The sequence below is a fragment of the Gadus macrocephalus genome, chromosome 5, assembly GCF_031168955.1.
Source record: "Gadus macrocephalus chromosome 5, ASM3116895v1".
Lineage (NCBI taxonomy): Eukaryota > Metazoa > Chordata > Actinopteri > Gadiformes > Gadidae > Gadus > Gadus macrocephalus.
The window spans coordinates 9,177,016-9,194,647 of record NC_082386.1 but is presented as its reverse complement, the minus strand read 5'-3'; the positions used below and the strand labels follow the sequence as shown (position 1 = coordinate 9,194,647).

The window sequence follows — 17,632 nt, the reverse complement described above, 5'->3', positions numbered from 1 at the left end:
GAACATGGATGGGTTTATTTTGTTACGCATTTATTGTTTACTTGTAATTCTCTAATAAAATAGGTTGGATGTTAAAGTGGAACGATGGGACTCCCGAGTGCTGTTTTGAATGGATCTCTGTGAACATGTACGCTGGGACTCTGGTGCCAGTTGCTGCTGCAGCAGACGATGGATTGACCAACTCACTAGACACCCCCTCAGCTATATGGAATACACCAAAAGGTTCTACCTCTTTACCCTTGCCGAAGGTTAGGCAGGGTTAATGTGTGTACATTTGCAATGCATAGAGCATTAGTACCAAGGAAGTGGACAGCAGGAGCAGGACGCAATAGAGCAGACCATAGATGAGCCATGATCCCTTTCTCAACGCCCCACATGTGGAGATACGATACATACATGGAACGTGTTACATTGAACACGTCCTTCATTCTTGTGAATATTAACTCACTGAACAATAGGTCATACGAGTCCACAGGGGAGAGTGAGAAAGCAAACCTCAAGTGTGTTAGTAGCCCTTAGGTGAGAGTCAGTATACCTCAGGTAAGAGTTAGCATACCTCAGGGGAGAGTCAATAGACCTCATGGGAGAGTCGGTATATCTCAGGTGGGAGTCAGTATACCTCAACTGAGTCAGTATACCTCAACTGAGCGTCAGCATATCTCAGGTGAGTGTCGGTATATCCCAGGTGAGCGTCATGACATCCCAGTTGCGTCAGTATACCTCAGGTGAGTCAGTGTGCAGGACTCTTGCGGCTGCTGTGATGAAGTCTCCCACCAACATGGAAAAGCCGGGGAGGCCCAGGAAGAAGAACCGCGGGGAGCAGGACCGGATCATGGTGTTGAGGATGTCCTGCAGGTCGAAGTCACACACACACACACACACACTCATTTTACACATACACATACATACAATAAGCTCTGTAAGAAAAACATTGGATCCAAACAGAAGGTGATTCTCTGAGTAATAACAGGACTCCGTGGTCTTGTTTTATGTGGTAGCACATGAGACTAGGACCACCACTTTAGGTTTCCAGTTGAGTAAGAACAATGAGTTATATAGTGCCATCGGAAAAAAAGCAGCAAAGCCATCGACATCATTGCACCCCCCCACAGAATTAAATACATCCTATTTTGAACGTGCTCGCAGAGTAAAGGCATTTAACAGTCCATTTTCCCCTGAAAGAAAGGGGAGAGCCGTCAGAATGAGAGTGACAAAGGGAGAGCGAGAGAGATGCAGCAGAGGTATTGTTCACTACAAAGGATGGGTGCAAAGAAGACCGACCTTTTGAGACACACATACACACACCCACACACAAACACAAACACACACACACACACACACACACCTGTAATTAAAGCCAGGTAGAGGGCATTGTCCTGTCGTGATACAGACGGCTTTAGTGGCAGATGGGTTATTTTTCTCCCCCACTTCTGACATATGCTGTACTGCAGCGGTATCGCGCTGTACAAACACTGCCTCACTTCAACGTATGTGGACACGCAACCCCCCCCCCCCCCACACACACACACACACACACAGCAAGCGCTTTCACCACTGACCCTGCGTTGCATTTTTTTCCCCCTTTTCGAAAAAACATTAAAAAAGAGGAACAACAAACCAAGAAAATTAAACGTGCGTTTGATCCCGGAGCCCTGGGGAACATATAGTGTTTAAATATGGTCGATAGTGTTTAAATATGTTCTTTTCCCTCACTCTCCACCTCATCCCTAACTCTCCACCTCAAGCTGGTGTGTAGTGAGCGTTCTGGCACCGATTGGCTGCCGTGCATCACCCAAGTGGGTGCTACATATTGGTGGTGGTTAGTGAGGTCCCCCCTTCACTTTAGGCGTCTTTGAGTGTTATTAATTATTATTATTCTTCATGTTTAACCTCTGTTTTCCTTTTATTCCTAGTCTGTTTTACATAGTTTTGAATGATGACTATATGCTCTGTAAGGTGACCTTGGGTGTCTTGAAAGGCGCCTCTAAATTAAATGTATTATTATTATTATTATTATATGAGAGCGGTGGGACGGTGTGAGAACGCCCCAGAGGAACCAGGACCTGAGGCAGGGCGGCGGCCCTCATATCAGGGGGACGTGCGTGTGCATGCTTTTGTGTACCAAAGGCCCGCCCTGGCTGCGCCTGAAACACCTGCCTCCTTCCATGGCCATAAACGCGTGTAAATCGCACAGTTCAAACATCCCCCTCCACCGCGCCTCGCGCAGGGCGCCCAGAGGGGGGGGGGGGGGGGGGCACCTCAGCAAACAGCAGACACGCTTGTGCCCGCCACAGTACTGTACACCCCCCTCGCTCCCTCCCTCCCTCCCCGCAACACCACCTCCCCCCCCTCCCCTCTCCCTAACCTGTGGCATTTATCACCTCAAATGAAGCCTTGGTAAACACAGAGCGCCCCAGAACAAAGGAGGAGCAGAGTAAACACACGGGGGCCATAAGTAGGGAGTCAAAACACAGAGCGCCCTGACACACGGCAAACATTGTCGGAGAGGGAGGGGGAGAAAGGGAGAGAGAGAGAGAGAGAGAGAGAGAGATGAGGGAGATAGAGGAGGGATAGGAGGGAGAGAGAGGAGAGAGAGGAGGGAGAGAGAGGAGGGAGAGAGGGAGAGGAGGGAGAAAGAGTGCGAGTGGTGGGCTTGCGGGCCCATTTCGCCCTTGTTTCTCTGGTAATTAACCTCCGAGGCATATTGCGGCGAGCAGTTGGAGGTAATTAACATGCAACAAACTGGTCGCCTGATTGCCTGAAATGAGCATTTTCGAGGAAGCCGGCGACGCAGAGTACAAAGTGTTTCCAATTGCCTACGAAAGTGGCAAGGGACAATGTCTGTAAGGTGCGTGAGTAGGAGGGTTGTGTGCGTTTGTGTGTTTGTCTGTGTTCGTAAAAGTGGGAATTTGGGCCCCGCCGTGTGGTCTTGTGTTGGCAGTAGGAACAGTCACCTCCTTAACAAAAGGTGCATTAACGCGTCTCTGAAAGGGTCGCCCCTGACCTTTTCATTTGGCGCGCACCCCACACACACACACACACACACACACACACACACACACACACACACACACACACACACACACACACACACACACACACACACACACACACACACACACACACACACACACACACACACACACACTGGGGGTACCAAGGTTCACTCTGGTCCATACAGTGTACACATGTTTCCGGGCCCCTCAACGGTGGCCCTCGCATTGTGGCACACCGGGCTCAATTCCTGGTTCCCTTGGGGATTACAGACCTTTTATCAGAGAAGGTTTGGGGGTTTCCGCGGTGCACCTGTACAGTTATGCGAGGAGACGTTTAATCATCAACCCAGGAGTGGAAGTCAAGGGAAGGGGTTGGGCAATTTCTCTAACTGTTGTATACAATTACCACGGTGTCCATGTCAATACCGTCTCAAATCATGCATCTACTCGTTTAATTTTTTTCACACAATTTCTCCAACTGCCATTGATCAGGGGTCGGGCCTACCATCTGCTGCTGACAGGCTAGAGGAGTTGATCTGACGTCAGCCAATCAGTGAGCTTTGCATGAGCATGAGGCCCGAGCCAATGATAGTGACAGCGGCCAAATGGCAGTAGGTGCTACCCTCATGAGGGAGCTAGTTTAAAAACAGAGGATGCACCTAAAATGCTTTTTTACATTTTTTGTCAGAAATAAAAGGCATTTTGACAGCCTACATTCATTTGTTGACTTTGAATTTGGGGTAGGCAATTTATTTTGGAAGCATTTTTGACATTTCAGGAGGATTTTTCTTGTTTATGACACCGATCAATAAATCAAATGCCCTGGTTCAATGATCTGCCATCTGTGGCTGTCGCAGGCCTGTAATAAGGCCCAAATTAAATGATTACCTAGCTTACCTGTCTGTCTACCTACCCGCCCGCACACTTTATGAAGCGGGTAAGAAGCAGGTAAGAAGCAGGGAAGATGCGTGAATGAGTTAGGTAAAATGAGCAAAAACTATATTGGCAAACCTCAAATATCGAGAAAAACATGAAATATGATGTTGTTGCTTCCCGAGCTGGCTGGCAACGTGGCTCCATCTCTCGGTGAAACAGCTTGTTATTACGCCGTTTGAAGCAACCGATAGACAGATAAAATGCTGATTTCATAATTCCTTTCGGCTTCTTGGCCTTGCCTAGCCTTCTTACACAAAGTTATGAATAGCGAGCTTATCAAGGTCATAATGTATCGCGAGTAAACCAGGCTCCAAGTAGCCTTATCCTGGATGTGTTAATGGGTTTATTATGCATGAACCAAGAATGGAGGAAAATAGCGATTTGCAGACGATTGTTACCACCCTGTGGCAGAAGAGAGCAAAGCAGCTCATAACAAATAGGAAACAGAGGTTTTGAGATGTGCTGTCACTTAATTAAACAGGTAGCTCTTTTTGACAGTTTTTTGACAGTCTTTTTGACTAAACCACAATGTTTCGAGGAGAGGTTTTAATGGTTTTAAAAATGGATAGTGCCAAAACCAAGTCCATGCTGAACCGCACCAACCCTAAGCTTAATGGCAAGGAGGAGGAGGTGGACAAAGGTGCTGCTGTTCCCACCTGTTCAATAAAGTACTCCATTGGAAAAGGGGGTATGTTTAGTGTGGAGCCAGGAGAGCAGCTTTTTGAGACATGTATTTAACCACTCGGGGTTTAACCAAGTGTATCCACTTGGCAAAATGTAATCACTGCAATCTGACTGCAATCAAAGAGTCGAAAATGGTTCCTTTCTTAAGGAAAGGTAGCAGTTTATTTTTCCTTCTTCACACACACACACACACACACACACACACACACACACACACACACACACACACACACACACACACACACACACACACACACACACACACACACACACACACACACACACACACACACACACACACACACACACGATTTTTCAGGCGATGTTTGGAAATTCCTCGAATGCACAAGGAAGGCAGTATCAAGTTCATACATACACCCGCGTCTTTGACGCTACATTCATGGGCAAATAATCATGCCTCCGCCTCTAGAACTGCAAAAGGCTCAAGGTATTGTGTAAATTGCAGTTTTCCTTCCATTGTTGTTTCAAAATCGAGTCGGGGTTGGATGGTGGCCCACATACTGTGTTGCTGGCAAGCGACAAGGCTAGTCAGTCCCATTAGATAGGTTACTGCCATTGTGCCGCGGCCTAGCGGAGCTCGCGGTGGCCAGAGGCGCGGGCGGACAGCCGGGTCAACAGCCCTGACCTTGGCACTCTGTCGGTTTGCAGCCCCTCCAGGGTGACTGCTGTCTACCCTGTGAGCGCGCTCACGTGTGCCTGCATGGGGGGGTGGGGGGGGGGTGGGGGGGGGGGGGAGTCCCTCCATTGTGGCCGGCAGTGCGCATCGCCAGAGGGTAACCTTAGTAACGACCGACGGACGGAGGGATAAAAAAATTATACATATATAGAAATGAAAAACTAAACGTGATACGGCAGTTCCGTCTGTACAGTAGCAAAAAGGATGAATGAAATATGTAAAAGAGTTATTCATGGTGCCATTATTGTTATTATCTTATTAAGCATCTTCCAATCATCCAATCATCCAATCATCCAATTCAAGCTTAAGGTGGGCGTCGTTCCCTAGTGGCCGGCAGCTAAAGAGGAAAATAGAGGAGGAGAGGAAAGTGGTGGGATGGAGTAGTAAGAGAGAGTCTGATGGACTGGAAAATGGACGTGTTTTGGGAGTGTGTGCATGTGTGTGTGGCAGGAAAGAAGAAAGAGGAGGAGGGAGGGAGGAAGAAGGGGGGCAGAGAGGAAGGGGGTGGAGGGGGAGGATGGGGGGGTGAGTAAGAGGCACTTTCTTATGTTAAGCAGGCGTGCGGCTGTCCTCCATTGTGCTGCGTGAGGACCCTTTTCTCCGGCCAATTTGAGCACGCTTCGGTGGCCAGCCCTGCACTGGGCCCCCCCTATGCATTATCCAGAGCCACAACAAAAGCTGGAGAATGCTGCCTTGTCCCTCAGTGTGTGTGTGTGTGTGTGTGTGTGTGTGTGTGTGTGTGTGTGCCCCTCCCCAACCCCCCACGACCCACACAATCATTGCTCCACTCTATACTGCGTTCCCCAACCCTCCTGCTCAGCCGCCCACCGCCCCAAAAAATAATACCTACCCGCCTCCGCTCCTTCACACACACACACACACACACACACACACACACACACACACACACACACACACACACACACACACACACACACACACACACACACACACACACACACACACACACAAAGGGCCACTCGGGGGCCCCTGGCCCAACGTGTGCGCCTGACGGAGCGCGACAGACATCAATCCTTAATTAATCACGTATACGCGGCGGGGGCTCCAAACATTATTTAACGACACGGAAAACATTCTAATAAGCTTGTCGCGCCGCCAAGACGCAATGGAAACCCGGGCCGCGAGGGGTGACCGCGCAAAACACACGCACACACACACGCGCGCGCGCGCACACACACACACACACACACACGCGCGCGCACACACACAGATACGCAGATCCAAAACAAAGGAATTTAATCACAGACACCCTTCCGCATCCCCCCAGACCCCCCAACCCAACCCTCCCCACGCTTTTATCCCCATCACCCTTTGTTTTGGGGGGCTCAATCGCCTCCCGCCAGGCCCTGGGCTGGTAGGGATGGAGCCGGGCCAGGTTTAAACAGAGACCCAGGGTGGGGCTTCAGCCCGGGAGGGAAGGAGAGGAACCGCCGTGGGGCCAAGACAACAAAAAACCGGACTGCTCGCCAGTCAGTCAGTCAGTCAGTCACGGCGAGTGTACAGCATTAACCAGCTGACGGGGAAACCCCTTTGACCCCCGCCCCCCCACTCTTCCCATTGTCCGCATCTGTCCTCAAGATGACCCCGACTAGGTGGTGAACGGAGGGAAGATATAACAGGGTGGGGCCGTGGGGTTTGGGTTCAACTGACCCCAGCAGTGGGAAGGGGGAAGTGGCCAGGTATAGTGGCAGCATCTCTCTATAGCGGCCGAGATGAAATCAGGCATTTCTACTATGCTGCAGAACTATCTAAAAACGGGGGCTGAATGCCTTGCATGTCAGGTAGCTTGGGCTGTTGCGCCATCTGCTGCGGGTGATGAGGAACACAGACAAAGAACGGAATAAAAATACAATGGCAGAAAGACTGAAAATCTGGCGACCCCTGCTGGCCGTACCTGGTCGTCGCTGGTGAAGCCCCGGTGCATCACGTGGTAGAGGTGAACCAGGAAGTCGCTGTTGGGGAGGACGTCCTGATGCTTGGTCATCATCTCACAGATGAGCTTGTAGGCCTGGAGCTTGCCTGCTTTGTACTCTGCTGGCAACGTGGTGGCCTGCCAAGGACACGTCACACACACACAGAGAGACAGCGATACAGAGAGAGAGAGACAGCGATACAGAGAGAGAGAGACAGCGATACAGAGAGAGAGAGACAGCGATACAGACAGACAGCGATACAGACAGACAGACAGCGATACAGACAGACAGCGATACAGACAGACAGCCAGACAGACAGACAGACAGACAGAGAGACAGAGAGAGAGAGATACTAGCGTGAGCATCTAGGGGTGATCCATGCTTTGTGTATGTGTCTTTAATCTTGTTTTTCCCTATCCTGCTGCAGGGAAGGAACTGAACATAAATGTCTGTCTCTGAACTCACTCCAAATGAAAAGGATGTTACGTTTAATGGTATCTTCCACAATAATAATAATAATAATGTTTAATTTGGCGTCAATTACACACACTTCGGTGTAATTAACCTTATATTACGACAGGTAATAGAAACACAAGGTTAAATATAAATGTGACGTTTTTGCAAATGCCAGGCGATTTCGATCTCCATTATTCAAAAAACACCATTGTTTTTTCACTTTATTCACCACCAATAGCAATTTGAATGAAATACATTTCTGCACATTTTACTACTGGTTGCGTATCTGGGGTGAAGGAGGTGTGGTTACCCTGAAGAGCCAGGAGGCCAGCATCCTCAGTGGGGGAATGAACGGCGGCCGGGGGGGCGAGGACTGGTTGTCCACGCTGATGCCCAGGTTGTCCCTGATCTGAGGAGACACATGTGCACTCAGCTACAGCCCATCAACACACTTCAACACTTTGCACTTTGACCCACAGCATGGAGACAGATGTCCATGCAGCGACTCAAAGGGCCATTCAGATTCAGAATTTCGGCTTTGGTCCGTGTGACGTAAACGTCATCAACCGCCCATTGCGAACGACCTCGCGCAGCCCAAATGTGCAACTGCCCGGACAATACACAGGGCAGATGCTCTGTGTCTACAAAATTGTTGAGCAATTGAAAAGTTACCTTATCCAGCTTGTGCCAGATCTCGTAGAGGTAGCAGAAGACCTTGGCGTGGATCTTGGGACAGCGGATGTTGTTCACGTCGCCCATGATACCCAGAATCCTTCGCCAGAGCACAAAGGCCGAGTCGGCGTGCCAACCGGTCAGGCTGCCGCCGGCGATGATGCTGACGTCATCCGCAAGGCACTCGCTGCTGTCTGCACGGCCCCAGCACAGGAAGTCGGGAGGAACTGATTACTGAGGAGGCTTATGGCAATGCGTAGAATATTAATGCCCTGAGTGGGAGTTTGAAAATGCTACATTCATTTCAATCCGGTGGTGCACATCACTGCTTAGGTAGAGGAAAAATAAGAAGGCTATATTTGGTCACTGTGATAGCGTGTTTGTGATTGTTGCCATTGGGTGCCTCTTTCCATAAAACGTATAGCTAGATGAACCGATTATAACCTACTCACCCAACCGCCCCATTGTTTAGACAGGTTACTCTAAGCATGTATTTATTTTCTTCTTGGATTGTTCTTGAGGTTGAGGCCTCAAGTGTGTGATGCATTGAAATAAAATAAAATACTAAATTAAACAACCTGTTTTTTTTTTTTGCACAATTGCATCCAAGCAATTTGTCGACATTTCAATGGGATCAGAGTGGGATGGGGAGGGTGGGACACAACTAAGTCATCCATGTTTCTCATAGCTTTATGGAAACCGGTTCAGGTGACATGTAACACGTGTAACATCAAGATGAACACAGGATGACAACAGGAGGTTAACAGCCGACAGCGCCACCGAGTGGACAGTAGCAGGAATATGATTATGTCTACAATTTTATGATGAGGAATTGATATTTTGTAGATTTGTATTTGTAGGATCTTTTTCAGGTTGTGATTGTAAAGGTAGATGGACATGTGTTAATTGTATAAATTGCATTAAGTATACCTGTTTACATGTAATGAGTGTATAAATCATTGGGGTTACAAGTAGTGACCCGGTGTCTAGATCTTATGTAAAGTAGACTTATTCATCCGGTGTCTTATCTATCTATGTAAATATATAGCAGTGGTCCCCATCATGAGGTGTATATAGACTATGTATAGTAGACTGGACTCAGGGCGTGGTCCAGATCATGAGGTATATATAGACTATGTATAGTAGACTGGACTCAGGGTGTGTACACCATCATAAGGTGTAGACTATGTATAGTAGACTGGACTCAGGGCGTGGTCCAGATCATGAGGTATATATAGACTATGTATAGTAGACTGGACTCAGGGTGTGTACACCATCATAAGGTGTATATAGACTATGTAAAGTAGACTGGACTCAGGGCATGGTCCAGATCATGAGGTAGATATAAAGGGCGTATTCACACCTGCCTTGTTTGGTTCGAACAAAATCCGAAAACATCGCTGGTGCAGACCTTTTGGGCTGGTGTGAATACAAACCATCAAACTATGGTGCGGCCCAAGCAGTCGGACCGAGACCCAGCCTGAGAGGTGGTCTTGGTTCGCTTCCAGACGAACCCTGGTGCGGTTCGCTTGAGATGTGAAAGCGACCGCACTTCAAAAAATGCCGATGCATTTTACACATTCAGCACCAGGATGAGGGAGAAGGTGTTTGAACGCTTTACCCCACCCCAGACCTATTTGTCCAATGATTGAACGATTTTTGCACGCATGTAGGTTTGTTGTCAAATTCTGGGACCGAAAATTGCAATGTCAAAAGGAACCGCACCAAACCAACATTGTATTTTGGTCCGGACCAAAGCGAGCAAACTAAAAGGTCTTTCCGGGTGTGAATGCGCCCATAGACTATGTAAAGTAGACTGGACTCAGGGCGTGGTCCAGATCATGAGGTGTATATAGACAATGTAAAGTAGACTGGACTCAGGGCGTGGTCCAGATCATGAGGTGTATATAGACTATGTAAAGTAGACTGGACTAAGGGCGTGGTCCAGATCATGAGGTATATGTAGACTATATAAAGTAGACTGGGCTCAGGGCGTGGTCCAGATCATGAGGTATATGTAGACTATATAAAGTAGACTGACTCAGAGAGTTCTCCAGGTGGCAGTACTGCGAACACTCGGTGTGCACGAGCAGGGCCGGCGAGGACGGAGGGTTGGGGTGTTGGTTCCGGTGCTGATGGTGGTGGTGGTGGTGGAGGTTGGGATGATGATAGTTGTGAGTGAGATAAAGGTTGTGCTGGGAGAGGGGCGCAGGGCGAGCGAGGAGGGGACAATCAGAACCTAAAACAAACAACAACAACAACAACAAATGGACAGGGTGGGAGGGGAGGGGAGAGGGTTGGGAGTAGAGGGAGACAGAGGGAGCGTGAGGAGTTCAGTAATGATTAGTCTTGGATTTGACCCAGACAATACACTGTGTACAAGGGAGGTGGGGAACATCTAATCCGTCAAGGGAGGTTGGGCGAGAGAGAGAGGGAGGGGGGTATGGTGGAGGGGAGGGGCTCGGGTAGAGAGATCATCTCTTCCTTGGTTTTACACAATGAGTCGAGATGCAAATTCATGACTATCACAGCAAAGTAAACCTCCCAATAAAGGGTGAGTGTGTGAGTGTGTGTGTGTGTGTGTGTGTGTGTGTGTGTGTGTGTGTGTGTGTGTGTGTGTGTGTGTGTGTGTGTGTGTGTGTGTGTGTGTGTGTGTGTGTGTGTGTGTGTGTGTGTGTGTGTGTGTTCAAGCAGTTAACACCTGCCAGGTGATCGTATGGCTAATCCAGACTGACCGAGGGCTTGACCCCCGGTCAAGGCTACAGGTGAAGAGAGAGCAGGCTTTGCGACACTCCCATGCAGCTCGAGTTCCACCTCCACGAGGACATTAACAGGGCCCACAGCTAAAGCTAATCTGCGGAAAGGTCAGGGTGTGTGTGGGGGTCCGAAGTCCTATGGCCAGTGGGGCAGTACATCCACACCTGTAATTAATTCGGGCAATTCAATCCGCGCCGGCCTAGGAGCTTTTATGCAAGCGATTGCCTTTTAAAAACAGCCCAAGTGATTTGTTCAGCGGCCTGATTGGATATTTATTATTTAAAAAGGGAATGGTGGAGGGGAAATGTAGCATTTCTCATCACAATTCCCTCTAATTGCCTTTTTCACTGCATATTTTTAGCCTGAGTTTGACTTTGGCCCTCGGCCAAGAGCTTCCACTAAAAGCCATTTAATGAACTTTTCTAGGATCTGCCTCAGAACTAATCCCAGGGCTATAATATTTTTTACTGCTAATAACGAGGTGGAAATAAGAGTCTAGATGAACCCTGAAGGAGAACCCAAATTAGTTAGGGCAAGCCACTGTTTTGATAAAGCCTTTAATACATTTATTAAGGAACATTGAAAGAATACCAATAAAAGAGCAACTGTTCCAAGGCCTCGAGTCCCACAATGAGCAGTCCGAGAGCCCCCCCCGGCGCCGACCCCTCGATCCACGTTACCTGCCAGGGCCTCCTGGCTGAGCAGCAGGTTCCTCTGGTTCTGGGGGTCCGCCGTGACGTCCATGTGGGCCGACTGCGTGGACTGGTTGTCGGCCTCCTCCTCGTAGGCCTGCCACGTCTGCCAGGCGGCCTCGGCGTCCGTGGGGCAGCCGTTGGACGTGTCGCTGCTGATGCTCTCGCCTGGGTGGGCAGGGGAGACAAACCCGGTGGGCATGGAGGAGGTCCGCAAGGGGGGGGGGCCCAGAGGGGGCCGCCGCTTTGTGGCGGAACAGTGTGAGGGATTAACAGGATGCCACGATGTCGGAATACTTGAAATAATGTCAAATTGTGTAATGATCATTGCAGGAATAAATATCGTATGGTAGCGTGGCGTCTGACTTTTCTCTCGGAGCTGGGGCCGTATGTGATTGGTCTGTCCGTCGGAAGTGCTGTCGAGCTCCACCGGACTGCTGCTTCGCCGGATCAGGATCTGGACCGCGGCACAGTAGATACAACATGTAGGACGGAGAGTCAACAGGTGAGACTACACATCTGTACCTGGAGTGGCCAGTGTTAATGTCTCTAAAGTCACACACACATTCACACGTCCCTGCCTTTAAACGATTCCAGATCGCTGGAAATACAACATGAAGACATGAAGGAGACATTTAGGTCAATGAGCAATTGAGCAATGCAAGAACAATATACTGACAGCATTGTGGTGTAATATTTGTATTTTAATGACAATATTGAGTTGATATCAAGACACTAGGGTTAAAGATTAAAGTAACTGATATCTTCTTATTGTTGGTAACTGTGGTGTAAGCGGAATAATCCACTCTGGGTGGGGGTGTCCCAACCTGGGTTCACCTCGCCCGCATCACCAATCACGTAGTATATTATTATCTAATAACGGGTCACGCTGTCGTGCTTACAGATTCAGTCGGAAGGGCTAAGAAAATAGCCAGGAGGGTTTCCTTTTACTTTATCAACGTATCGTACTAACTCAATGAGGCTCTCTCACTCTGTACTAAATGATTTCATTCGTGTGTGACTTGAGGGGATCATTGGAGTGGTCCATTGTAAACCGCTGGCCTCGCCAGAACTATTGGTCTCACCACAGGAGGCTCGCTGCTCTCTCTCCTGCTGCACTCGGACGTCCTGCTGTCGGAGCCAATGGAGGTTGGGGAGGGCTCCCTCTTCTGGCCTGGAGGAGGAACAGGGGCCGTTGAGTCAGAAGGATATTTCATTCACTGTTTAGTTTATATAGAACATATTTTAAAAAGGGTATTCAGAGTGACCTGAAGAGGTAAGTAGAGTGACCAAACACCAATATCAAAACAAAAGGACAGCCATTAACTCTTAGGACACTGCAATAGGGAACGGGGAGTTGACGTCACACCATGTTGTAACGCTATGGTGAACACGACATGTGGGCTGATGTGAACAGGAACATAACAGTGACCAACAGAGGTCACTGCCTCTGTTGGTCACTGTTATGTTCCTGCAATAGAAGAGGCTGCTGTTTCAGGACCACGTCCATTTTAATAGATTTAACTTTCAGTCAAAGCGCTTATAGTTTTAAAAGTCCCTACAGTTATAAAGGTTTATTACACCCATACACCAGTCAAACCGCAGCCTCCTCTGTTTCAGGAACAGAGCTACTACTGCTCACAAGATAGCGCCCTACGTGACGTCATCTCACATCCCCTAATGCTGTTTGTGATGGGGTCACAGCAACTTTTACAAGGGTATGTCAGTATGGCTGAGTATTCGGTTAGCAATTTGGTGTTAGCATCAGCATATTTGGAGGATCTGGTTAGCTATTTGTTTTTGGGAGTGGCTCCGACACTGTAGCACGGTTCCTCCTCTGAGTGACCCTAGACGCGCCTCCCTTACCGGGGAAGGTGTCGGCCGGCTGCTGGGTGATGTCAGAGGTGCTGCTGCTACGAGGTAGGGGGCTGTCACCGTCTCCCATCTCCTCCTCCAGCCCGCACTCCGACAGCTGGCCCTCCTCCACGTCTGATTGGACGAGAGCATCGCACAGACAGACACACACACACACACACACACACACACACACACACACACACACACACACACACACACACACACACACACACACACACACACACACACACACACACACACACATGTTCACATGTTCAACTGTATCTTGGTTGGAGTGTGTAGGATGATTGGAAATTACTACGTAAAAATTACAGGTGAATTATGAATGGGAACATGCAGAGGTGATGGAAATACATGTCATGTAACCTAGGAGAAACACATTTAAGGAATGCATGCTCAACTCCCAATTCGTTCCAAATTTGATTTATGATTCCATTATGGTGTGTGCACTCAGTGCTACGTCAAAAAAAGAGACGATTAAAAAAGCAAGAAATAGAATAAAAGAAGAAAATCAGGCAGGGGAAGACAGACTTAAGGGGAGACGGACAGACGGACAGACAGACAGACAGTCAGACAGACAGCTCCCAGAAGACACCTTACCTGAGAGTCTGTGAGGGGAAGCAGAGTTACCAGAGGAGATACCGGGCAAGAGCGAGCTCACAGTGTGGAGCAGCATAGGAACACTCTTAGCAGTGGGCAAAGCCTCGTAAAGATGGACACAGTTGCTGATGGACTGGCTTCTCTTAGCTTCCAGCAGGGACGGGGCGACAAGAGGAGGAGGAGGAGAGCAGAGGAACGTGGAGGAAAGGAAGAGGAAATAAGGAAAGGGAGAAGGAGAGGAAAGGAGAAGAGAAGATGAATAATCAAGCATAGAAGGATTCAGTGACAGACTTGCACATTATTTCAGGAAAAGGTGCTTTTATAAATACACCACGATTACACCCGTTTTTTCCCCGGTTCTAAATTACAGTGCGGGCAGCGGAGTGATCACCAACGTCAGAGTGGATTCACCGAAACAGGAAATTATCATCCAAGCAGTGTCTATCAAGACAATAAAAGCGTCATGTGGAACCGTACACTCGTTTTAATTTGTCACTTGAGGGCTCTTCACTTCCACAAAGCAATGCGGCAAAGACAGATATGGGGCAACATTAAATTTATTTATTGGTTCATTTTTTTAAACATTGTTTTATTAATGATTGAAAAGGAACCAACCCTGTTCAGAAAGCATAATTAATATCCAGCGTTGCTTTTGTTTTCGGAGACTAGTTTAATTAGTTCTCTAAGGCTTAGGACAAAAGACAGCAGAAGCTGCGCTTGCCTCGCCACAGTACTGCTGAATTGGTGGAATAATAATAAAATAAACCTGGCCATTGTGCAGGTGACGCATTCAAAAAGGTATTAGCATTCCCACACCATTCAGTGGTGTTACCTCCGTGGCGAGAGATCCTCGCTGCGATAGCACCACTCGCGTGGGTTCAAGTGGCTGTGCCCGGGCGAGGCATAATGTGCGCACGTGCCTGAATATCTTGTGTTCTTGGCCCCGGAGTCTCAAAATGTCACAATACATTTGCATACCTAAGAACGACCAAGTTTTGACGGTGGTCCGTGCCTCGGCGGCGCCATTGTGTCTGGATGGCACTTCAGGCCTAATCTCAAAGTGAGCAATGAAAGCAAAAGGTTTCCATTCTGTGCCTGAGCGCCACTTTAATTACTGCCTTTCACTGAAGGGCCAGATAACATTGCCTCCGCCGCCTCCCGCCAATAGTGCCCGCGTATGCATATTAATGAGCATTAATTACACTCTTAATGAAACTATCCCCCCCCCCCCCCCCCCCAAAAAAAGAAAACGCAGTGAAATTGATGTGCAGCTCTTCTCTCGAGGGCAGGGCGCCGGGCCGTTTGAAGATCAATGTGGGAGAAATTCAATTAGGCGGGAGAGAAAGAGATGGAATATGAGGCGGCAGCGGCGTTTCATGTCTGAAACGCCGTTCCTCGCACGCAAGACGCACAGATAGACTGGATAAGCAGCAGAGACAATAACATACACAAAAACCAGCGAGCGTATACGTAAGCAAACACTCGACAGGCGCGCCCGCCCGCCCTCCCACGCACCCACACACCTGGGTTAATTTGTTTGGAATTGAAAGAAAAAGAAGAAGCTACTCCAAGCTCACTGAGCGCTTGGTTGGGCTGGGGGAACAGGAAGTGAAGCACAGGAAATAAAGCAGAGGGAAAGCTTCACTTCAACACCGAATATACCACAACAACAGCGCTGTTCTCTATCACGCCTCACGTTACAGCGCACGGTCGACTCAGACCGTTTAGTCAGTGTAAGAAAATCTTCCTCTGGGCCTGTGTTTACCTCTGCAACACTGCTGCTCGCTTCCACGTACATAATCAGCCTGCCACCTCCCGATCAGATAAGAGGCATTTCCCTGAAACCCTGCTCCCCCATGACAATGGGCGTCTAAAGCCACGCTCTGACATGTCCCAGATGGAGTGGGCGCGCCTGCGTTGGGTGCCTGCCTTTGAGCTGACAGCGAAACATGTTGACATTGTCCAGTGACATGTGAAGGGAACAATGTGGGCCATCTGCTGGCCCCCTTTGTCCCCGCCGTGGGCTCTTTCAATGGCACCTGGGCTTGCGTACACATGACCTGTCTGGAGCCCTTTCATATGCAGTCAATACGAGGGTCTGCCGAGGCCGCTGGGATGGGTGGGCGGGGGGGGATCCCATACGCTTACAGATCAGGCTTATCATTTCACATGTTTGGGTTCTGAACACCTGGCAGATTGGCTGAATGTACAGATAAGTATAGCAAAGATAAGACCTTCCTTAGTCCGGAACATGTGTCAAATCTTCTACTGTCGGGCACCTTGGGGTAGTGTGCGGCACCTTGGGGGGGTAGTGTGCGGCACCTTGGGGGGGTAGTGTGCGGCACCTTGGGGGGGTAGTGTGCGGCACCTTGGGGGGGTAGTGTGCAGCACCTTGTGGGACAGTGTGCAGCACTTTTGGGGATAGTGTGCGAACCGTGGGGGTAGTGTGCAAGACCCTGGGGGGGTAGTGTGCAGCACCATTGGGGGTAGTGGGCATCACCATGGGGGTAGTGTGCCGCACCTTGGGGGGGGTCATGTCCAGCACCTAGGGGGCAGTGTACAACCTTTGACAGCGACGGCAGCCATAATGTTTGCCATGTTCTGTGTGCGTGCGTAGCACATTCGAGGAGCTCTCACCAGACGCCTTCTGCCGGACGTTGTTGCGGGCCTTCTCCACGCCGGGGGCTCCGGACGTGGTGGCCGAGCGGATCCTCATGGGCTCCTGGCCCGGGTGAGCCCCCTGGTCACCCTGGTTCCTCCAGCTCAGGGAGAAGGAGCGCGCCACCGCCGCCGCCGCCTTCTGGGAGTCCGGGATCACCCCTGGGTGACGACACGGGACACAGCCGAGGAATGCGTCAGTCTTGGGCAGAGAAAAATAGAAGGATTCACTGGGGCCAGATGGATTTAAACAACGCAGTATTCCCATGTGGCTCAGGAGGGTACAGTGTGTTGGCCGGTCACCCGAAGGTTGCTAGGGGATCGCCCGGCTCCTCCTAGCTGGGTGTCGGGGTGACCCCGAGCAAGAAACCTTACCCTGGCTGATCTCGACGAGATGGCTGTCACCGCCGCCGGTGTGTGAATGTGTGCATGAATGGGTGAATGTGAGGCAAATATAAAGCACTTTGAGGGACCACTGGTTAGAAGAGCGCCATATAAATGCAGTCCTTTAGCTCCTTTCACACAGAACAAATGTGTTGATGCATAGCGGGTCTTGTAGCCTGGATTCAAACGGAGATAGAGAAGGAGGATGTATTTATGCATGTCAATAATATAACCAAGTGATAACCAAAGTGGAAGAATGCTCTGGATGAGCGAGCTCAAAGATGCAAA

The 17,632-nt window shown here is 49.4% G+C and overlaps 1 protein-coding gene across 1 annotated transcript in view; it reads right to left on the bottom strand.

The window, feature by feature from the left end:
- Positions 1-17,632, bottom strand: part of ralgapa2 (Ral GTPase activating protein catalytic subunit alpha 2) — a 91,365-nt gene that overhangs the window by 40,080 nt on the left and 33,653 nt on the right. The window contains 11 exon segments of the mRNA XM_060052345.1: positions 714-849; positions 7,229-7,384; positions 8,014-8,112; positions 8,376-8,569; positions 10,417-10,614; positions 11,813-11,992; positions 12,191-12,281; positions 12,910-12,998; positions 13,691-13,813; positions 14,303-14,449; positions 16,940-17,122. Of these exon segments, the coding sequence (XP_059908328.1) occupies positions 714-849; positions 7,229-7,384; positions 8,014-8,112; positions 8,376-8,569; positions 10,417-10,614; positions 11,813-11,992; positions 12,191-12,281; positions 12,910-12,998; positions 13,691-13,813; positions 14,303-14,449; positions 16,940-17,122 (1,596 nt within the window).